This window comes from Varanus komodoensis, unplaced genomic scaffold, assembly GCF_004798865.1.
Source record: "Varanus komodoensis strain SLA01 unplaced genomic scaffold, ASM479886v1 scaffold6_2, whole genome shotgun sequence".
Lineage (NCBI taxonomy): Eukaryota > Metazoa > Chordata > Lepidosauria > Squamata > Varanidae > Varanus > Varanus komodoensis.
The window spans coordinates 6,093,927-6,117,399 of record NW_025336346.1 but is presented as its reverse complement, the minus strand read 5'-3'; the positions used below and the strand labels follow the sequence as shown (position 1 = coordinate 6,117,399).

The window sequence follows — 23,473 nt, the reverse complement described above, 5'->3', positions numbered from 1 at the left end:
CGAAAAGGACGGGGGAGGAGAGAGGTATGCGCGCGCGGAATTGTGGGGCATCGGAGGAAATGCGAGGGAGGAAAAAGGAGCGGCGGCGGCGGCGGCGGCGGCCCTGCCGGCGCAGTGCATGGTGGGATGCTAGGGTAAGCTGGAGGCGAGCGAGCCCGCCAGGCTGAGGGAAAGGAAGAACAATGGCTTGTGGGATACAATGAGGCTCGGCGGCCGTAGGTAGGGCTGTTGCGGGGAAGCCGTAGTAGTGCATTGTGGGTGTGGGAATTCTAGGATCTGTATCTCGTTTGTGCTGCCGTCCTCCAATCACCCAGCTCGGTCTGGCGCTGGCATGAGCGAAAGCGGCTTTTCGCCTGGGGAGCCATCGAGCTGTCGAGCAAGAACGTCCGTCTCAGTCCAGCGATAAGCCAATCCCGTGGAGAATAGAGCTTTGCCCCCCTCTGTTTTTCCTTCTTCAAGTCTCGCGTCTTAAAAAAAGAAAAAGAAAGAAATGAAGGGAACTCTCCCTTTTCTCTCATTCGCCCTCTCTCAGGTGCTCCAGCGTTCTGCTTGCGGGCTTCTCACAGGATAGAAAATGTTGGACTAGATGGACCCTTGCTCAAATTCAGCATGGCTCCTCTTGCGTTATTCTCCCCGCAAAAGCGTAATTGTTTTTGTACTAGGAAAACTGGAAGAATCTATCACATGTAATTGTGACTGTTTGAAATTACGTTCAATTTGGTGCTAAATACTCTATTGGACTTCGTGGTGGGTTTTTGGTCATAGACTGCCTATTACAGAGACTTTTTCACATCTTTTTAGTATGTAGATGGGTGGAAAACTGCAGCCTGTCAGGCCATTTGAGGTGGCTTGGCAGAATCCCTTGTATCTGCTGCTGTGAAGGCACTTTCCACACTTTATTTCTCGCACCTTATTTCTCAGAGTCAAAGATTAGTAAGGGAAAAGGGAATGCTAGCAAAGAAATCCCTGTAACCCTGCTCTGCAGCTTACTGCAGCAATTTCCAGTGAGCCTAAAGTGGTCTGAATCACTAATGGTAGCAGCAAAGCAGTGATTGTATTGCTGGACAGGGAAGAAGGCAGTGAACTCTGTTGGGAAAAATTGGATAAATCCTGTCTGAAAAATATTACTTCTGTGTGCTTTTTGCATTGTGGGATCAAATCCTGTACTTCTCAAACCAAGCTAAGTCACTGTTTCAAATGGCCTTCATTCCCCCCCCCCCCTTTCTCTCACCTTTAGCTGTAAGCTACAGTACACAGGCCATTTAGTCCAAATTTACATTGTATACCTTCACAATGATTAAATAGTCATTGTTGGAATTCAGTTTACAAGGAAGTATCTTTTGATAGCCCAGAGGCTCCATGTGCCCTGGCCAATTCAGAATGTCTAGAGTAGATAAGAGTCTTGAGTTCATGCATAGTTTCTAGTAGCTTGAATTTACGTGTCTAAGCAAACCTGGAGACTATGTTGCAATCTCATTGTTACTGTGTGATTGACTGACATTCCTTTATCTGTTCTGTATGTGATGACCTCAGAATCTTATTGTAATCTCTGCATTCTGTCATCAATTGCCCTGTACCTGTGTACCTATAAAATACCCTGCAATGTGTTGAAGCTTTGCAGCAGAGTTCACCTCTGCCTGCCTGGTAATGCATGCATTATCGTGAGTACCGCGGGAACCTTGGGGTAAATACAATAAAGCCTCAGATGGTCTGGATGCTTGGTCTTTCCCATGAACCCGAGTTTTATTTCCTCTTCTCAAATTGAGATTCTGGGTTTCTGACAACTCAAAGGCACACATACTAACTAAAGTGGAAGCAGAGAGTTACATAGTGGAATATGAAACATGCATATACATTTTTGTGGTCATTGACAGAGCACACCAACACCTCAGTGTACATGCATCTCCTACTCCTCGCTGTGTATGCATGCTCTTTGTCCATGCAGACCCCAGACAAAGAGTTGTAAATATGCTAAAGTTTATGCTTTTCTTTTATGGTGTAGTGGCTAAGAATGCCAGGCTGGGACTCAGATGATCTGGGTTCTGGTCCCCATTCAGCCATGAAGCCAACTAGGTGACTTTGGGTCAGTCACAGACTCTCAGGCCAACCAACCTCACAGGGTGGTGGTTGTGAGGATAAGGTGCCTTGAGTTCCTTGGAAGGAAAAAAGGTGGGATATAAGTATAGCAAATAAATAACATCCTTATGCATGTTTATATAGAAATAAATCCTACAGCTTATCAGCATTCATAGCTGCCCAAGGGATGTGGCAGGACAAAATGAGTGAAACAGATGCTGGGAGCTGGAGGCTTTTTTCTGACCAAACTTGCATAGGATCACACCTTTAGCTTCCCTGGATGTGTCTTTTCAGTGTCTTCCATTGCCTTCGATCATTTTCCTAATGATTTTCACTAACTAAAGGTACAATTCTGCGCAGGTTTAGACAGACCCCCCCCCCCCCGCCAACTCTTAGCATGTCTCAGGCAGTATAGCAGTTTTATATGTTTTTAGAAATAAAATTGCCCTCCAGTGTTCCCCAGCCAGTCATTCTGGGGGCTGTAGGATTTTTGTCTGCCTAAATGTTTATAAGATTGTGAGAAATGAAAAATTACTGTTACTAAGTGGGAAGATGAAAACTGAAGAAAGGTGAAATAAAGGGCTAGGGTAGGATCATTGTGACCTCTTAAGGCCAAAGGGCCTGAAGATAGAACCATGTAGATAGTTGTAATAAAAGTAATAGTGCTTCTTACATCAAAGTCCTGAAAAATACCAGAGAGGGTAAAATTGGGGGGCAGTGGTAAAACTTCAGTGGAAGAGAGCAGGAAATTGATTGCCTTTTACAACTGGCTGTAATGAGCCTGGAGGAAGGCCTGTTCGTCCAATCTCATCCTCCCACAAGATTTAGGAAATAAGTGGGCATCAAGTGAGAGGTTACAAGGCCAAGCAGACCTGTTGAACTCTTAGAAGGTAGTGCGCACACTTAATAGGTTAATGAATAATAACTGACACACCTCTCATAGGTAATGGACTCATTAGCATGAACATGGGATGTTTGAGCGGGAGGGGGAACATATCAAGAAGTACGATGTAGGCGGATGGAGAAACATAGAAACAGAGCGCGTCAGAAGGGGCCTCCCGGGCCATCTAGTCTGACCTCGGGCCATCTAGTCTGACTAGATTGTGAACTCTTTAGTAACCCAGCCAGTGGGAGAAAAGAGGCAGGGTCTGGAAGCCGGGAAAAGGGAATAAAAGGCGATGCCTTTTGTGAAAAAGGCGCACTACCTGTGTGGTGGGTGCCTGCTCTTGCAAGAACATATTAAACTATTACTGCTTGGTACTTTGCATCCCATATCGTCACTGTTTGGATTTCATTCCTTACAAGATTTTATAATGTTGATAAGACTCTGGGGTCAGTACCCCATGTGGCTGCCTGTAACCTTCTCAGGAGGATTACAAGCACTGAATGAAAGGCAGAAAGTTAAGATGGCCTCCTCACTCCCCTTGCTTTCTAAAACCTTTAGACTGCTGATTTTGGCCAATGTTTTTCACCTTCTTGTGGGAAAGAGATGCTGAGGCACCACCCCACTTTCTAAGAGGTTGGTGGCACCTCACTCCTTCCCTTCTTGCCACCCCTGAAGATGGCCTTCCTGATGAGAGCTCAACTGGAGTGGAAAAAATGAGGGGAGACCCTCCAAGGCTGGAATCCCAGGCATTTCTGAGGTTAGAATTGGGATTTCTGTGCCTGTCTAAGCAATGTTGGGATGCCAGTGGATTGCATCCTAACTAGTTTTTCTATTCACTCCACTCTTACCAAAACATTGTTATTTCTCTTTCTAGAGAGATACAGAATACAGGTGAGCAGCACCTTAAACCTTTGTGCCAGCTATAGGTATTTTTAGATATATGTGTGTTTCTGTGGTATGCTTGTGTATTTGTTCATCTGGTTTTTATAATGTATTTTTATACTTTTGTAATTTTATCACATTTGTATGCCGCCCCATAAGCAAAGGCTCTCTGGGTAGCTCACAGTGCAATATACATATGCACAGATAAAAATAAATTACAATAACAAACCATAAAATATAGTAAAATTAAAATACAATATAAATACAACCATATAAACAGGAAACAAGAGGAAAATAAACACAATATAATCAATAGCAATAACCAATAAATCAATAAACCAGCAGCAAGCCAATAGTCCAGTCTAAAAACAGATACTAAATAAAGTAGTCTTTGTAAACTGCCTAGACTGCTTGGGCTGCTCGGTGGTATAGAAATGTAATAAAGGAAACGAAAGGTTTTAGAAAGCTAAGGAACTAGAGGTGAAAACACAAGCATTTACTAGAGCAAAGTTGAACTTAGCAAAATGATGGATCAGAGTCAAGTAAAATGAATCAAGATTTTTTTAACTACATTTTCAGTTAGAATTAACTTTCTTATTGTCATAATGCTATCTATTCATTTATTATACAAAGGACTTTTTGGTCTCCAGCCCCCCTTCCACAAATAGCTTTGGCATGATACCTTAAGACTAACAAATTATAAATTACTTCTACCTTAAGAAGCGGAATGATTTATGTAGAAACACTCTAGATGAGCAGTAGCTACTAGAATATCTGCCCCAGACTTCAGAATTCTGTCACAGACCAGTCAATCACTGTGACTAACCCTGATGCACAAACATTTTGTTTACGTCATAAAGGAATGCTGAGAATTTCAGTACATTTTTCTTTCTGTGTGTGGATAGGATTACACCCTTGGAAAGGTAAGTGTTGTTTGAAAAAGACCTGTCTTGCTTCAGGCTTAAATCCACTGCTAGTCAGTTCATTGGGTGATTCCCCCCTCTTCCCTATCTTGAGAAGCTGCTGTACTCCTCAGACCATTTGCAAGTGTCATCATGTGTGACTGAGAGCAATCCAGCCAACATCATTGTCTTATTTCAGAAGCCTTGTCCAGCCAAGCCGACATCAAATCATATTTGACCATAATCGAAGAGAAACGAAACTACTACTTGTGTGAGAAGATACTGTACAAGTCATAGAAAGTGGATGCAAATCAAAAGCAAACAAGCAAAGATAAGCTCACACACCTCTCATCACTGTTGGCTTGGATACATGCCTGTTCCTTGCCCCAAGAGAAAAGACAAGGTGCAGGCAAACAAGCTATGGCTTTATATAGGTCACCCTAAATTCTAGAAAGTGCCCAAAGATGGTGGCAATGAAGAACATAAGGGAGTGCAGAACATTCCCCCCTGCAAAAGCCCCAAATCTTCAGAAGTGTGTTATTATCTCAGGAATGAGGTAAGCAGTTTGCAGTAGCTGCAAATGGTTTATTTTTTTAACCGAGGCTCTTGTTTAAACTACAGATTTCTCACAGCAGGCCTTCCAATTATTGATCCCATACAGCTGTTTATGCAGATTTTCAAAAAGCTTTTGACAGATTCCCTTACCAAAAACTCCTGAGCAAACCTAGTAGGCAGTCATTGTAGGCAACTGGACGGCAGCCTGCAATCACAATACGTTTTGGAGGCCCTTAAAGTTTTCTCTTTTAAAAAGAGACTGGTTCCCTGTTTCCCAAGGGCATTTACTAGGAAATGTCCCAGTTAAAACAACAGTACTTGTTAAGAATTTCTGAGTAGGCAGCTGGTTGAGATTGCTGGGACTTGTAGAACATTCATCTGCCTAAATCTGCATAGGATAGACTGGGGACTGTATGCAAAATTAGCCTAACTTAACTAACATTCACCTGAGTGGATCTGCTCTTACTACCCTGGATACAACTGTATAATTTTCACAAGATGGCTTAGAGTATAAAATTACAACATTCAATATTAATAAATTATAATGCCATCTTAAACAATTTTAAAGTCAACTACTTAAAGTTCCATGTAATTCAGTTCAAATATGTAGCAGCAGCAACTAGAATAAAATGCTTTCCTTTCAAAGCTCAAAGAGAATATTTTTAATGTCCTCTTTAAAACAGACTCAGAGGGAGTCAGCTATGCATCTCTTGGGAGGAAATTCCGCAGGGTACATTTTTGTGTATTTATAAATTGCATTTTAACAAAGTTATACAACTCAATGCACAGCAACACAAAATGTTAGAGTAACCAGTATACCAGTTAAAAGTCCAACAATAAAAGCAAGATTAAACTATAATGATGTGCGCGCTTTAGCAAAATATGAACACTATGGGCTCTTCTTAAAATGAATACTTTTTGAGCGGGGGACAGGTTGGGGCTGTCATGCCCCACACATGTGGTGCTGTCATTGAGTACACTTTGGCCCAAAGGTTGCCAGACTCTACCTCCGGAAAAGACAGTGTAGCACAACTTCCATAGTGAGGAGAAGCATCCTCTGCCATGTTCTGTAACATGCTTGGAGGAGGGGCCTGTAAGATATGTCCAAAAGACATGGGTTGAAGAGCAAATTGAATATTGCAAGTCAAGAAACAAGCCAAAATGAGAATCCATCAAAAGCAGGCAAGGGAGATGGCGTGTAAAAGGGGAAAGGGGGCATCACATCATAAACTCACTTTTGGCTCTGGTTCTGCTCCTCATGGGCTCTGTTACCACCCCCAGTTGGTTCTGGCCCAATGGACTTTTCCCATGAGGGAAGCATGCTTTCATAGAAAAGATTCTGTACCCCTATTATGAAGAATAGTGTTCTGGTGGTATGATTGTAGAGTGGGCTAAAATGTGGTTTTGGAGATAGTGTTGACTAAATCCTTTTCCTTATCGTATTTCTTATTTTCTTGATTTCTCGTTTCACTGATCTTCTCTCTATTATTGCAGGTATAGTGAGTGTAGTTGGTTAATATATGCTTGTATCATTCTGGTTATTTATAATGTCTTCTTTCCATACCTGCATACACATGCACCACCCACTGAATTTAATAAGAAACTAGGCACCATTTCAGAAATTGGAATTCAAGGCAGATTCACAAGGAACTTTCAGAAGAGGATCATATCATAGTGATTTATGCAAATTAATATGCAGATTAGGGCCAGTCTTCATTAATGGCAGCTTATGAAGTTTTCATTTAAAAGAGATTAATCTAAGCCATTCACAATCCCTGAACAATCCTGTCACGAAGAAACAATTCTTGGCAGATCTTTGCAAAGATTAACGAGTGCTTTTGAACCCCTTTTGAAATGGAACCTTCAAAGTTAAAAATGAGCAACCGGGAAAGCAAGAAACTTGGGCTGGCCTTAGTCCTTCCCCAAAAGACAAAATTCTGCTCCAAGAAGGCTTAAATTTAGTGCTGTGCACCATTGTACTTGCTGCAGTGACTCTCTAGTTGTTAAAGAAGGTAAAGCGGAAGCCAAATCAGAGAGAACGGTTGCTGCTGCTATGAGAAGTTACGCTCTCTCCTCACTCAGATCTACGCAGGAACTTGCACGTGTAGCTGATGGATGCGGAGATGCCAAGATCTTGGGGAAAGACATTGTGTGCCCATGGCATGTTACGCTTAGTTCTAGAGTAATGGGGGAAAGTAGCTCGAGAACATCAACAAAGCTTTAGCTTGCAGCAAAAACAATTTTATTCTGCCACAGGGATTTGGGAAAGAAAACATGGATTTGTATACCACACCCTAGTGTTGGACTAAGGGACTGTTCCTAGTAAGAGTGTGAGGTGAGAGAAGACAGGGAAGAAGGCACTTTGATGTGTGGTGCTGTGTGAAGGTAGTTTTGCTTGATTTGCAGCTACTTATTTGTCTTCATTCCCTAATGGAAGGCAAATGATTTGCTAGCAGGCAAGCCCTGGTCTGTAAATCATTAGCCTCTTCATTTGATCTGTCCAATTGGCTGCTCAGACCTCGAGACTTCCCCAGGAGAGCAACAAGCCCGTACTGCAGTGGCCAGATGCTGAGACGGGGTGGCAGGCAAAGTTCCTGGGAGACAGGTATGCAGGGAATGGGAAGAACCCCTCTGTAATGTCCCCCTCGCTTTCTCACCCCTTATTTCTGAGCGTGACTCCAAAGGATTGCTTTTTCCCATCCTGTGTTGTAGGTGCACCGTGGTCAGATAAGAGCTCGGGCCATGGTCTCTGCCTTGAAACGCTTGCTTTGCGTCCACCGAGCCTGCTGGTGGGCCTCCTCTCACGCTGCCGGTGAAGCACCTTCTCCCAACATGGCCCTCAAGGAGCACGGGCTCCAGTGCTTCCGCAGTGCTGTTGGCACAGTCCTGCCAGGGCCCATGCTGAGAAGAGCCCTGATACTGGAGACCGCTGGGAGCCCCAGGCTCATAGTGCAGGGCCGGCCTTTTGAAATCAAGGGGAACTTGTATCTGGTTGGCTTTGGCAAGGCTGTTCTGGGCATGGCAGCTGTGGCAGAAGACATCCTGGGAGACTACCTCGTCCGAGGAGTAGTAAGTGTTCCTCAAGGTATCCAGGACACTCTACGGCACACAGGGATGAGGTAAGGAAGCCAGGCCATGATAGAGAATGAATGAATGAATGGCTTGAAGAGCAACCTCACATTCCCCCACCCCAGCACCCCTCTTTAGACCCTTATTTTGAGATCTTCTGTGTCTTTTTGGCTTGAATCTTGTTCTTGATCCTGTGCTGCCAGGGCATTTTTAACATACAAAGTGTGGGAGAGACTGCTCCCCACTGCAGGAACCCCCCTCAGTGGACTGAGTGTACACCACGCCCCACCCTTGTGCCCTTTTAATTCTGCTAGTCTTCAGTTTATATTTGGCAAAAACAAAATGCAGATTTAATTCTGTTTGTGTTCACTCTGCTCTGGGATTTAGGATTTGCTAACCTGCTTTATATAAACTCTGCCTGTGAAACTCATACAGTTTAATTTGACCTGCTGCTTTAAGGAGACATCAGACTTGTGTGCAGACTGGGGAAGAATGGGAGGGGGAAGCACAGGAGAGATGCTAAAGGCCTGGAAACCCTTTTGGCAAATAACTGGAGAGGCCTGGTCTACCTAATTATTGTAAGGCATGAGCCTTGCTTCTTATCATCTCAAATCCTTATGGAGAGAAGAGCATAAAATTTGTTTGGGAGTATTTTTAATTAAGCCTGCTGTTTCTAGAATACAATAGACGTGAGTCAGGAACACCCTTGACCAGGCTGCCCTCCGGGACTCTTGCTTTCCCCCAGCGCTTGTGTCTATTCACATGGGAAAGTTGGAGAATGAAAAGGAGCTTCAGGGTCCTGGATGAAAGAAGGCTTTGGCTTAGAGAAGTCTGTTGTGCCTTGGTCTGTCCAGTGAGCTGGCACTGCAGGATGCTTGGCGCCCAGCTGGTCTGGCTCCTTTTTGTAAAGACCAAGCACAACCAGGCAACCAGAGGACGTGGGGAGAGGCCCGCTCTGCTTCTGAGCAGAGGTAGAAACAGCACTGCTTGCCCAAAGGGAAACCATGGAGAGAGCCTCATGCAGGGGAACTTCTGGCATGGGGCAGAAGCGTCTGGCCTCGTGCACAACTCTCTCGGCCAGGGAAATGCAGGGGAAACAGGAAGAATAGTGCCTTCATGATCTTCTAGCGATGACACACAAACAAGTACCACAACACGAGTCATCAATGCGGGGCTAAACCTCTCTCTGCGTGGGATTGGCCCAGCTTGTTACAATCCACAGTCTGCTGTTGTCCATTTTCTTTGAACCAGAGACAGGAGGCAGCATTGGCTGCTCCAGAGTTTATGGTGAGCAGGAATTTGTAAAAGAATTCCTGTCTCATTCTGAACTTTGGTTAAATTTGAAATGCCTAGTTCCTTTAATTGCAATTCTTTACTATTGAAATGAATGTTATATAACATTTCTTCATGTAAATAAATGTGTTTGCTTATTTCAGTGAAGAAGACAAATGCATGCATCAATTGCATGATTGAAAATGCCCCCTTGAGTTCTTTTTCCTAGTATACAGAATGATAATTCCAGGATATCTCTCTCTCTCTCTCTCTCTCTCTCTGTGCGTGCGTGCGTGCGCACATGTGCGTGTGCATACATGTCTTGGGTCTGAAGTTAATGATTTTACGTTGCTTTAATTGTTGTTGTTCAGCAATGTTTCCATTCATAAAGGTTGACCAATTCTTGAGGAAAGGGATTGTGTCTGGCCCCCAAGCTGAGTATCTGTCAGCCTACTGAGCAATGCAGCATTAATCTGTAAAAGTTACTGGAACAGGTGCCTCCTTATTAAGCAAGTGCTGGGGCAGCCAGTGGTATTTGCAGTCTCCTATCTTGTTTGTCATCATTCATAAGGAAGTTTAAGGGTAGAGCTAAGTGTGGTTCAGGAGATAACCCCTTTGTCCTTTCCAACCATGCAGAGAGATGTTATTGAAGCCCCGGAGCCGCATCCAGGTCATGGAAGGCGCTAAGCACAATCTTCCAGACCAAGAAGCTCTGAAAGCGGCCAGCACCATCCGGGAGCTGGCCGAGGGCCTGACAGCAGATGACCTTCTGCTGGTGCTGATCTCAGGTAATGCCTGGGATCCCAGGACAGGGGGCTGGGTTTGCTCAAGAAATGCCCTGCCTTCCCTTCTTCCTTTTGCATTCTGGTCATCCTTCTTCCCCGTTTTCTAATCTGGTTTACATATCCGCCTGCTCACGCCACTCCACAAACATGCCTGGCAAACTAGGTCAAGTTGTGTGTTGCAATGAAAGCAGAAGTGGCGCATGGAGTGGCTCAGGGTCGTTCCCCGTGCGACTGGCACGTGGGTGGCAGCTTCAGCGTGGCGGTGTGCAAAAGGGCTCTTCTAGCAGCAGGGCAAGGGCAGGGCTGGTTGCGCTCCCGGCCACCGCTTGTTTCGGGAATGATGTCAGCACAGGCCCAGGTAGCCTGCCTGTCCCCGCATCTCTGTTTCTGTTGTTCTTCCACGCAGGGAAGGGATGCATTTTGGGGATCCTTCTATATGGTGATGTCTACTGACATGAAAGGAAATGGAATACGCTATACTAAGTTTAGTATGCCCACCTCAAAAAATTTAATTCGCTTGCTGAAATAGATTTTGCCATGTAAAATTAGTCCAGTCCTCCCAAAACTGGTGGCTCCCAGATGACCATTGGCTACTGTGTGTGATGGGAGTTGTAGTCCAATACATCTGATGGGTGTCGGGTTGTACAAGGTTGTTTCCCTTTTCTCTCAGTTTTCCTACCTCACTTTCTTGTAGTTTGAGATCTGCAGATCTCACTTGTACTTAATCTCCAGACAGATATTCCACAGCTCTAGGCTTCTCCAGATTAATCTCCCTGTTTCTGTTCTTGCATTGCAGCTTCCACAGGCTCACAAAGCACTGCATGTGCTTTTGCTTTTCAGAGCACTTGAATGCCTATGAAGCAGCAAGGCACTTTTTCTCCAGAGGGTGGCAGCCCTGAATCAGAAAATAGAATAGTGTCCTTCGAAATGCTGGGGATGGTGGAATAGGAGGTGGGGACTGAGTCTATGTAAGGCTGGATCTAAGATGCATATTTTTAGTTTCCTTTGAGAGGGCTGGGAAGGAATTAAATGGGGTGGGCTGATTTTTTTTTTTTTTTTGGGGGGGGTGCAAAACTTTTTTTTTCTTTTTTTTGGTCGAGGGGTTTTAGTGATGCTGGAGCTCTTTATTTACAGATTTTTGGACTGCTGCTTTTGTGTATCAGTGCATTGATGCTGCAGCTTTGCCTAGGGGTATTGTGCTAGCAGTACAATCACACCCTGAACCTTGTGCCACTGTTGACAGAGGTGTTATAGCAGAGAACCAGTACATGGTACAGAGATGGATGGACAAGGATAGCAGCAGGGACAAATATGGGTAGAACAAGCAGCCACTTACTTCATTTCATGCAGAAAATATTTCCGTTAAATTTGGCACAATATTAAATTTGGTGCAATATCCTAGAAAATACTTGCTCCAAATATGGAGGCCTATCACACAGCATTACTTAGTCTGTGAGCATTCTGTATCTCAGTCTTTCCTAGCCAGATCTCCAACAGCTGCTCTTTAAGATTATTAAGTATTCTCTCAAGTCCAGTGTCTTCTTAATGAAGATTCCCTGGCAGCTGTGCCACTCGGCTTCATAGAATCCAAGCTCCCTTCCAGACTGGGGAGAGAATTCTCTGGTGTTAGCCAAGGATAGATCTATCCAGATGAAAATGCCCTTTGATGGGAAATCTTTTCAGCTTGCTCTTGCTACTTAGCTGTTTTTTCCCCCTATTGAAAAGATTTCCAGCCCCTTTAAAATATGCTGTTGCCTGTTCTCTTTTGAGAGCCAGTTCAAAACTTCACATATTATTGCATGCATCACATTTATATCCCACCTTTCTTCCTCTTGCAAGGAACCCAAGGTGACTTGCAAGGGTCTCTTCCACTCCATGTTATCTTCACAACAACAAGCCTGTGAGGAAGGTTGGGCTGAAAGGCAGTGACTGGCCCAAAGTCACACAATGAGCTTCACAGCCGAGAGGGGACTAGAGTCCGTATCTTGCAAGTTCTGGGCCAGCACTCTTACCGCTGTGCTACACTGGCTCTCACATATGAGAGAACTCCTTTTCTGGCTACTGGTGTCTCTCAGCTGGATTCCTAGTGATTGATGAAATGTGTGTATTTCTGGTTTGTGGTATTTTACACATAGTGTGCCTCAAAACTCAGAGCATTTATCATTAAATGGTAGCTTTTGATCTGACACCTGCGCAGCTTCTCCCTCTCCTCTTTTCACACTTTTGAGCATAGCTTCGTGGTCATCCTGTCACTTGTGATCGCACATACGCGTCGCTCAGGCTGAAGAAATGCCTGGTGCTTGAGCTATTTTTCTTTCTTTTCTTGGCTCCGTCTTTAACGTCTATCTGTGTCACTTGCCGTAAGCTTTTAGTGTCAGTTCATTTCCTTTCTGTATTTTGCTTAGGCTGGCATTGTTTTTTTAAAGTCTTTCTCATTATGAATTAGGTCAATAAAATGGTAAAGACTGAAAAATGTGTTCACACACATCTCTCTCTTTCTTGGAATTCTGATCTTTTCTCTAGTTCAGTGTGGCAAACTTAACAGTGTCACCCCCCACCCCGCCCATCCAGCAGATTCTTTGGAGCCATACGCAAAACTGTTGATCAAAAATAATTTGGATGGGTGGCAATAGTTGCAGTGGTTGGCCTTTGCTGTCTTGTCCTGCTGTGACACCTGTCCCATCTTACATATCAAAATAGCTTTACTGGAAGTGCTCTCAGTTGGAATCCAGACCTGAGCAATGTGAAGTTCCCAGCTCTGCCAGGCAGGTCCTCACTTCTGCCACCCTGCCCGACTCACTATTCCTCTTGCCACCTCTCTCTCTCGCTCTCTCTCTGCAGCTTTCCCTTCATGCACCAACACCTGTCCCACGTCTTTCTGTTTTGACTGCAAATGTTAGCAAGATGTAAGTTCTGCACTTGGTTCTTCTTTCCCTCCATTACTGCACTGGAGAAAGCCTCCGGACTCCTTAACTTCTGAGTTGCTAATTTAATGGGATGGGGGAAACAGTGGGAGAAATTGCTGCTAAGGGCATACGAATAGCAACCATGTGCATTAATAAAGATGTTGCTCCCCAGCCCTGGAGTCTTGGTGGAATAATTTGTGTGAAGTTTGGTAAGGATACCACAGGCTGCGTTGGAGACTGTAGAGTGCCTAATAAGCCCCCCAGGCCTTACTTTTAACAACCATGTTTTAGATCTTTCTTCTCTGCCCTTTATTTTTCTGTTCTTTATTCTTTGCTAAATCAGCCCTGAACCTTGTTTGATCTAGCCTTATCTCCTTAGGCGAACATCGCCCCTCCTAGTTAGTGGCACGGAGAACAAAATGGTAGCTTGCAAGCTTGTTAGTGAATTTGCTTGTTTTCTTTAATGTTGCTTCCAACTTTCCTCCAAGAAGTTCAGGGTGGCATAGGCAGTTCTTCCTGTTCCCCTTGCATTTTTTTCTTTTCCATAAACCTAGGTGGCAGGTTAAGTTGAAAGGTGAATGACTGACCTAAGCCCCTCAGGTAAGCTGCATAGCCGAGTAGCAATTTGAACCCAGTTCTCCCCAATCCTGCTCTGATTGGCATCAAACTCAAAGCTGCTGTGGCTTCCTTGGTTTTCAGGGTCAGAAGAAGAAGGGGCTGCAGTGACAGCAGAGCGATGGTGGTGTGTGTAGCTCCAACATGGACTGGAGTTGTGGAAGCTCCTACCACCCTGATCAGCCACAGAGTTACACCAGTGTTCCCACCAGCGATTTAATACACCAGTATCCTTGAACACATCTGCCCTCTGTGATTTGGCCAACCTCAGCCCTTCCCTTGACTTTCGCTTCCGAGAACAGCAGACGCAAAGCAGGAATGCAAAGCATGATTCGATATTTCATTTTTGCAGAATGCTGATCCTCTCTAAAATAGGTCTGGCCATTCTAGGACTATTCCTTCCTCTGGGAAGGTCAGCTGAGGCACTCCCTCTTCCCCAAATTCTTCTGCATGATGTCCAGACCCTTATAATGTCTTGTCTTATTCTGTACTCCAGCAGGTGCCTTTATTTACTTACTTTTGTATTTTTTTGCCCAATAGAGCTGGACAGCCCCAGATACGGGTCCATTGGTCAGAAAAAGCTTTATAAATAAATAGCAGGCTTTGCGTATAGTTAAGTCCTTAAATAGCACCATATTTCTGTTTCATCTGGAGTGGAAAGGTGCCTTTTTCTGGTTTTGCTATAAATGCTAAGATGTCTATCACTGTGCTATCAGCTGAAGATTTTACAGTTGCTGGTATCATCACTTTTTTTAACCATCTCAGCTTTTTGATCCTTGATTTCTGTCAGTTTCCCCCCTCATTATACCAGGATTCGCTCACACTCTTTTTCTTTTTCCATTCATTTCCAGGTTGTCTGTGTCTCTTCCTTATCCCTGAAAGCAGCAATTTTGTGTCTTGTTCACGTCTTTTTCTTCACTGCCTTTTCCGTATACCATATGTCTCCCCGGACCACCTTTCTGCAGATGTCTGTAAATCATGAATCATCGCGTATAGTCCTCTGTTCTTCAGACTAGAATGCCGTCACCATCATTTTCGGTCCCATACTTTAAAGCTGACTGTCTGACACTCATGCATACTCTTATTCAGTGCACTGTAATGTATGAACCTGCTTCCTTGACATCTACAGTTTCCATATTAGACGCTTGTGTAACTGGGTGTGCTTTTTTCGGTCCAGGACTGTAGCAAGTCACTGCCAGTGATGTATGTTAGGGAGAAATAGGCAAGGGCATTTGGAGGGAATTTGTGTGTGAATCTCACTCTTCGGTGTGGAAACATCCCCAGTTGTCATTCTGAGAAACTGCATGCAGCTGAAAAAAACCAGGACAAAATAGTCTTCCATTGCAAGGGGAAGGAACAAGGCCTCAGAACAGGTATCTTGACGACATGATGTGATGGGCTTCCCTTGGGGCTGTGGGAAAGCAGAAAAATGTGCCCACAATGTTCTCCTGTGTTTTAGGAGGGGGATCGGCACTTCTGCCCGCACCAATCCCTCCAGTCACCCTTGAAGAGAAGGGAACCATCACCCGGCTACTTGCTTCAAAAGGAGCCACCATCCAAGAGCTGAACACCGTCCGCAAGGCGCTCTCCTTGTTAAAAGGCGGGGGTCTGGCACGAGCAGCCTATCCTGCACAGGTGGGTCGGAAAGGCGGTCTTCACCCACTCATGCGGCCAGTGTTCTTCAAGGACTGCTGAGGCTAACCAGGTCTAATTGGCATTGCTAACGAGCGTGGGTGAAATGGAAATAGAGTGAGGTGTAGAAGGGCTGGACTGGGCTCCATGAGTACAGGTCCACTTTACCAGTGCTGAAGTCCTTGTAAGTGATCTGAGGAATGGAGAGAGGCAGTTGTTCCTGACTTGAAAGCTGACCAGCATCTGCTTCACACTCCTGAAACATCTTCCACCTCCAGATTGCACTGTGCGCACAGTGTGGATGACAATAATCCGCACTTTACACAGCCATGCATTATGCAACAGCTACCAGAGCATTATTCTGATGACAAATCATTGCAACATGGGGCTGTTTTTCATTGTTTGCAAGGGTGAGGGTGAAAGAGAGCAGGGAGGAGAACTCACTGTGGCGATGGAAGGCCCGGCGGGCTGCGGAGGGAGGCAAGCAAGGTACAGACGCATGCTCCTCTGCAAGCCAGTGGGAGTCCTGCCTTGGCGTTGAGTTCCAAAGCCTCCCACAGACATTCTCGTGCGGTTTTCTTCTGAAGGCTCAGAAAGTTGCTTTGTCAAAAATGAAAGCAATTGAATCCAGTCTCTTGAACTGCACAGGCTGCTTCAGCAGGGAAACAAAAATCCTGTGCGAAGAATCCCAGAGTATGCAATTAAAAAACCCAGATTTATTGAGCAATAATGGATTCTAGAAATTGATTAAGCAATAGGCACAGATGCTTCACATTTTACACAATTTGTTTTTCCCATTTGTTGTTTTCATATACCTGCATGGATGTTAAGAAATCCATTTTAAAAAAAATCATTGACTGGGATCGATGAGCTGTTTCTCAGGAAAGTGAAGGGCTGAGACCAGTTCTGTCAGAGTTCAAGGGAAAGGGATTAAACATGAATCCGTACCTTATAGGGCAAACATGATGGATGCCCATACACTGGTGATATACCATTTTCTGCAGCAGGAATACGTCATTTAAAGCCATGACTCTGTCATTCTACTTTTGCAAAAGACATGAAGGAGAAATGAATGTGAATGGTGTAAACTTAGCATTAAGTATGGATACCTTACTTAGAACCCAGATCAAGAACCTTTCATATATCTGAAATCTCTCCCTCTTTGTGTTCAATTAGTTTTCATAGAATCACAGGTGCCTGATCCTAAGTTGTACAATTGACCAATCATGGTGCAGATCAATGCAAGTTTGGACAGAAAAAAATGGTACAGCCCCATGGTAGTTGGGGGATGTGGGGAACTGTGAGACCTTTTTCTAGCTAGACGTACACAGGATTTTGCCCTAAGATTTCTTATATTTTAGTTGATGTAAATTGTTTTAATTTTACATGTCTTAATGAGTAAATCTATTTGGCACATGGGGAGAAATGGCTCTGAAGGTTACCTCATTTTAAGTCAATGTACAGGTGTTTATAATGAGCATCTGTGTGTAAGAAGCCTTCTTCCCACTGAGAGAAAATGAGAATTGCTTGCTACCTGCAGGTTATGCAAGTACGCATTAATGTAACCTTGCCTGACCTGATGTTCTCCAGATGTTCCGAACTGTAGCCTCCAGCATTTGAACTGTAGCTTCCAGTAGTTCAGTTCTGCAGGGCACCAGGTTGGAGAAGGCTGTGTTAGCCTCGTAAATATTGCAACCCTAACCAGAATTAAATTGACTGAGTTCAAGAGCTTTCCTCTTAACAGCATTTTTAAGGACTGGAGCCTTCAAGATTATGTTAAAAGAGCCTCCAATGAAATCCCTTATTTCTGAGCTCATGTGAAGGGATGAGGAAGTACTCTCTGTAATGCCTGCTCACTGGGGGCCCTTTCCCCCGTGCAAGCCACCCCTTCATCTTGCAGTCCTTGGTGATCAACACCTGTGACTGCACAGTTGGGCAGCAGTTATAATTGCTGCCCAAATTCAGCACAGCTGAATATCCGTGAGCCATAGTGCAGCATGAATTACTTTCACCCTCTTCCTTCTTTTCCCGTAGGTGTTAGGCCTTGTCCTCTCTGATGTCATTGGGAATCCACTGGATATAATAGCCAGTGGCCCCACTGTGGCTAGTTCTTGCAGTACCCAGGACTGCCTTCGTATATTGGCAAAATACAAAATGCTGGAAGACTTGCCAGAATCTGTGCAGACAGTGCTGTCCCGTTCTGCCGTGGAGCACAGCATGCCCGAAGACTGCCCCCGTGCTTACAATGTTGTCATTGGCTCCAACAGATTAGCTTTAGAGGGGGCCAAACAGCAGGCAGAAGATCTGGGATATCTGACTGTGCTTCTGACTGATGCCATGTGTGGGGAGGTCAGCACCGTTGCCCACTTCTACAGCCTGTTAATTCAGCTTGTTTGCTTGGAGACCAGGAGAATTTCTGGGAATTTCCCGGCGAAGGGCAAGGTAAAAGGAGCAGTCTTGAACCTTGCCACAGAGCTGGAGATCACAGGCTTGGACCTCTCAGATGCTTTGAAGCCTTTGCAAGAATTGCAAGGTGAAAACCCCATTTGTCTTTTGGCAGGTGGAGAAACCACTGTGCAGCTTCAGGGAAATGGGAAGGGGGGAAGGAATCAGGAATTAGCTCTGCGAGTGGCCTTGGAGCTGCATAGGGTGAAATCCACTTCAGATGGCAGCTTTCTTGAGAAACATGAGGTCGTTTTCTTGAGTGGTGGAACGGATGGGCAGGATGGGCCCACAGAAGCTGCTGGGGCCCTCTGCAGCCTGGGAATGGTGGACAAAGCTGAGCAGGAAGGTTACAAGCTGGAGGCCTTTCTGAGGAACAATGATTCCTACACGTTCTTCACCAAGTTCCAAAATGGGCGTCATCTTCTGATGACAGGCCTGACAGGCACAAATGTCATGGATATTCATGTTGTTTTAATCAGAGCCAAAGGATGTGTGTGATGTGCCAAGCATCCAGCTGGGGCAACAGCAACACCTCGGATTCTCCAGGAGGCCTGTTTGTTGTGTATGCATGAAAGGGTTTCCTCCTGTGTCACTCCCAAACTGTGAATGCACGTCCACAAAACTATGATTCCTCCCCTCCATTCTCCTGGTTTTTAGAAATGGGATAAAAATGCCTAGTTTTGATTTAGCTCTGTAAAGAGTATAGCATTAATATTTTGCTGTGTTTAATGGTTTTAATTGTTTTAAGTTTTAAATTTTTATACAATGCATTGATGGCTTTTTAGCAAATAAGTTGGTAAATCTTATTAAAGACTATAAATTAGCACCTTTCTGCCTTTTAGATGACTACTAATTTAATTCACTTTTGGTAACGCGAATCTCTCTCCTTTGTATTATGATCTTCTTGATTTTTGTAAGTATATCAATAACATGGCAAAATAATTTCAACATAATATAACAAAGACCATGCTGAGGACACAAGTACAACAGCAGAACTAGTCGAGGAGGTTGAAAACGAACAAATGCTGAGCCAAACTAGTCATGAAATTATATGGAGAAAAGCACCTGGCCAGAACAACCAGCAAGATTTCAGAGTATTCCACAAGTGCTGGATGGTATAAACTATGGGCAGATATCAGCTGATTTCCACAAGTGGCGTCCTGCAGATGTGTTCAACTGCATTTGGTTGGAAAGGATGAACTGTAGTCCAATATATGTGGAGGGCACCTGGCTGGGGAAGGCTGCTTTAAATGTTGGTAATTTTGAAGTTGTGGGGGATTCAATTTTTTCACATCTGTCACAGAAGAAAATTAGGGTGCTTGTAATGGTAAATTTGAGTATGTTGGACAGTCCAATGGGAGTTCAGGGCCAGATACCACTGGTCTTTAGAACTTCTAGCCTAAGAAGGAGGTATTCCAGAGCCCCCTTTAAAGAGATTTCTCTCCATTAAAATGAAGGCAGCATCCCACCATTTTCCCCTTATGAAGGATCCTTGCCCAAAGATCCTTCATTGTCTTCATGTGGCCTTTTCAAAAGTGTTGGGGAGAAACTACCAGTCTGGGTATATTGCAGTCATGGTGTTTTTATGCGATGCTATATTTGAAGATACAGCTACCGACATAAAATGAGTACAGTATCAGATCAGGCCAACTTGTGTTACACTAAGCAGGTTCTACATCTCTTCCAGTCTGCTGTTGTCTAAATATTCTCTCCAAATGCACTCTGCCATGTCTACTGAAGAAACTTTTCTCTCACACACAGTGACCCATATCAATTTATCTAAAAATAAATCCATTCAAACATTGGCTTAATGCTTCTAAATCACATAGGTTTAGATGTCATCCTACTCAACATTTCTTTCTTGAAAGAGATCTAGCTTTTTGTTCTTTCTTGCATGAATGAGCAAATCTACATAAACCATATGAAACTCCTTTTGGAAAAGGAAAGGGTTTCAGTTCAAACATAGACTGGTCAATGTTCTAGCTTCCTAATTTCATGTATAGGATTGAATTATGGTGTTTGCCATCTAAGAAATCGGTATGGAGTGGAGTGCATTCTGTTTTCTTGGATTTTCTAGCATGCCTGACTGTAGGTGGGTTCATACATGATAAGCCTTGGTAGTTCGGTAGGCACATCCTGGCAAAAAACTGCATGCTGTGGAAACCACGCAATGTTGCTTGTCATCATGTGTGAACCCAGCCTATGTTTTGCATTTCTTTACAAAACATTTGTCTTTTTTTAAAGTGTATTTTTCCAGAGGACTTCCGACGTGTTGGCCTTCGATCTTGGCATCATTACTTAACACTGAACTGGGGTGGGTATGTTCACCTGCGATGGGAACAATGGCTTGACAAGTAGTCCAGATGTACCATCATAGATGCAGTTTGACTCACCCTTTGCAATGGCATGTTCTTGCTGGATGATATTTCATCAGGGAATGCACTGCAAAGAGTGGATGCTGCAAGCTCTCGTGTTGTTTCACAAGCTGGCCAGAAAGTAACGCAGCCTCAATTTTGTGACCTTTTAACTGCATAAAGTCAGAAGTCGCTGTCACTCTGATTAACTCTTAAGAAATGAAGCCTGCAGAGGCAACTGTCCTGACTCCAGTTTACTACACTGCAAAATACAAGCAATTATTTGAATATTACCAGCCAGTTTGCCTATTCGGTGGGGCAAAACTGAAAAGACCTGTCTCAGTTCTTATTGTGTCCTATAAATGATTGTGTGAATGGGTCATCATATATATGGACTTTAAGAAACGCCTATTGTTCTTTTTGCTCAGTGTGCCCTCTCCCTGCAGCATGAGTGAGACCAACAACCTTTCGTTGGAAGCTTTCATGACCTCCAGTCTTTGGCAGGTCCACTGTGCAGCAGAGGTTCATAACTGGTTCAGTTCCTGAAAGAAGCATAAGGCTGACCACACGACAGATTTTTGTCAGCCTACATAAAGGCTTTGGTTGGCTTTAGTTCCCTGCTGAGAAGGCATCTTTCTTTCACTATGGTAAGAGATCAAGCTGCAAGACCCACTGGGAGCTATCCAAGGTCCTATCTTATTCTTACCTTGTTCTTACTGCCACAGAATGCTACTAGTTTCATCTGGAGGAATCACAAAAGCAAATCCTGTTGAATTCACTTTAACTTAGTCCAAAGTGAAAAATGCTTAGGCTCCCTGTCTTGTTTGCTCTGACTACACTGCTTTTCTAAAACGTTCAAATTGGAGTTTCCCTGCACATGCTGAGCTATGTATTTACCACAGCAGAGGAACAGGACTCAAAGTTTATGGAGGAGGAGGAGGTTACTCCAGAACAGAGGGCATTTCCTGGCTATCATGCTAGTGTGATGCACTTTGAGCAAGTGTCTGAAGTGCACCCCATTCTACACTACACTGTGCCTATGGTTGGGTAATTTAGCATGGAAGTCTCCAAAGAGATTGGGACTAATACATTTTAAATACATATTAGTTATGATATTTAGAAGAACATGTTTGCATTCAGATCAAGAAAAAAACATGGATATCTAACTAGTTATGTTCATAAGAAAATATCAAAGTGAGAGCCATGCCTTCTTCATATTACCTTAATTTCCAGGTTTACTTAATTCCTGAGTTTACAAAGCAATTCCACAAACTTCTTGCAAGAAGTACAGATTGTATTGTAGCAGCCTTCCTCAACCTGGCACCCTCTAGATGTTCGGACTACAGCCCCCAGTATGCCTGATAAATGGTCATACTGGCTGGCCCTGGTGGGCAAGAAGCGTGAAACATCTGGAGGGCACTAGGCTGAGACAGCCTCTACAACGTGGACAGTAACTCTGTGGCAGAATCAACCTAAGAGGGCTTTTGAAACAGAAAAGTATTACATTTATGGGACAACTTACAGGGAAGAAGCCCTTGGCATCAAAGTTATGCAGATGGTTGTCTGTCTCATTTGAAGGCTGCCTCTTGTGGTTTAAGAGATGAAAGTATGGGATGTGGGAAGTCATCCCAAGAGAATTAGGAACACCCTTGTAAGGGTAGGAGAGTCTCCCAAGGGGTTATATGTTGCTACTGTATTCCGTATGGACAAAATAGAGGAATGGGACATCAAGCTTTTTTCTTACAAGATGGAATATATTTTGGGTTGTCTCACAGGAAATCATGGTAAGTAGGAAGGGAAGTCACTTATTCTTTGAAGTTCCAGTATGAGAAAGTATGGCAATTAGGAGCAGAACTGTGTGCCATCATTGCTTCTACCAGTGGAGTAACTTATTTTTCATACAGAGAGAAAGACTTAACTGATCCCTTCACACACTGCTTATTCTAAATTGCGGTCATATTTTCAGAAGTTCTCTTATAACTATACCCGTCCTTGAAAAACTTTGAAAGAAGTTGTTTTGGGCAGCCACATTAGAGAACTGTGCTGTGCCAACCTTTTCTTTCAGTAGTTCCTTTTAACCATTCTCATCCAGTGTGACAGAAAACAAGTGGGTTGAGTTTGGGGTGTTGTGCTTACCTTTCCTGAGATGGCCAGGAAGAGTCTGTGCACGTCCTGCTTTTCCCTGAACAATCATTGCTCCAAAAGCATATACCCTCCTTGGATCATGAGGATGTTCCTCTCGCCAGGGCTTTTTCAGAACAGGCAGCTTGGGTGGCTGCAGAGGGATACCCTGAGCCACAGATTACTCACTGGGATGCCCTTGGCCATCTTGCAGTGAGCCACCACCAAAAGGAAAAGCCCCGTAGAATGAGACAGAGGAGCGGAAGCCTCTTGCATGGGAATAAAGCTTTGGGGAAATAGAGGAATGGTTCTGGCACAGCATTAGCTCCACCGTGTCCCTAATGCTAGGCAAAACACTCCCCCTGCTCTCGCATATCTGTTACAGAGCTTTTGGGGAAGTACAAGTATTATAATCATAATCACACAATGCCACAATCATCCCTCGCAAATCTAGTGTTTGGGAGACACTGCTGGAGCTGAGCCAAAATTTCTGAAAAAGTCTTCTTGAAAAAAGATTGAGTTTCCTCTTGTTACCACCCACTCCCCACTTGACATAATTTTCTCCAAATTCCCTTCACTGTTTTGGAGGTTGCCTCCCCACTCCCAAACATAAGTAAAGTAAACCTTATGACATACAAAGTCATTTGTGTTTCTCACTTTGTATCTTAGCAGATTACCTTCCTGGGAGAACTCACAAATGTTCTTAACAAACAACGTATTTCCTTGTTCCATTTGAAATATGTTTTAGCCTACAAGGACAAGTGTGTATCCTTTTCTCTGTGCCAGAATATTTATTTAGCGGCAGAGTAAGGGTTGTTTTTCCATGCTAGAAGTCTGAACCTCTTTCAGCCCAAGGGCTAAGTTCAGTTTCTGGAATGCTATCAGAGGCAACATTCCAGTGGTAGATGAGACTGAAGACAATGGCGCAACAGGGCCAAAACTACAAGAAACCCCCCACCCCAAATCAGCATTT

At 44.1% G+C, this 23,473-nt stretch overlaps 1 protein-coding gene across 7 annotated transcripts; it reads left to right on the top strand.

Annotated features, from left to right (window-relative positions):
• On the top strand, positions 1–18,851 carry GLYCTK (glycerate kinase). 7 transcript variants are annotated; one of them, XM_044451672.1, is made up of 7 exons: positions 95–219; positions 4,946–5,302; positions 7,755–7,906; positions 8,014–8,420; positions 10,279–10,430; positions 15,408–15,583; positions 17,615–18,851. In XM_044451672.1, exons 4-7 carry the CDS (start codon positions 8,044–8,046, stop codon positions 18,521–18,523), a joined length of 1,614 nt encoding a protein of 537 aa, XP_044307607.1. In that variant the 5' UTR covers positions 95–219; positions 4,946–5,302; positions 7,755–7,906; positions 8,014–8,043; the 3' UTR covers positions 18,524–18,851. The 7 variants fall into 7 exon arrangements, with proteins under 7 accessions (XP_044307608.1, XP_044307609.1, XP_044307607.1 ...); XM_044451673.1 differs by lacking the exon at positions 95–219 and adding an exon at positions 1–24 and having other exon boundaries at positions 4,946–7,906; XM_044451674.1 differs by lacking the exons at positions 95–219; positions 4,946–5,302 and adding an exon at positions 10–24 and having other exon boundaries at positions 7,818–7,906.
• Positions 18,852–23,473: the final 4,622 nt, after the last annotated feature.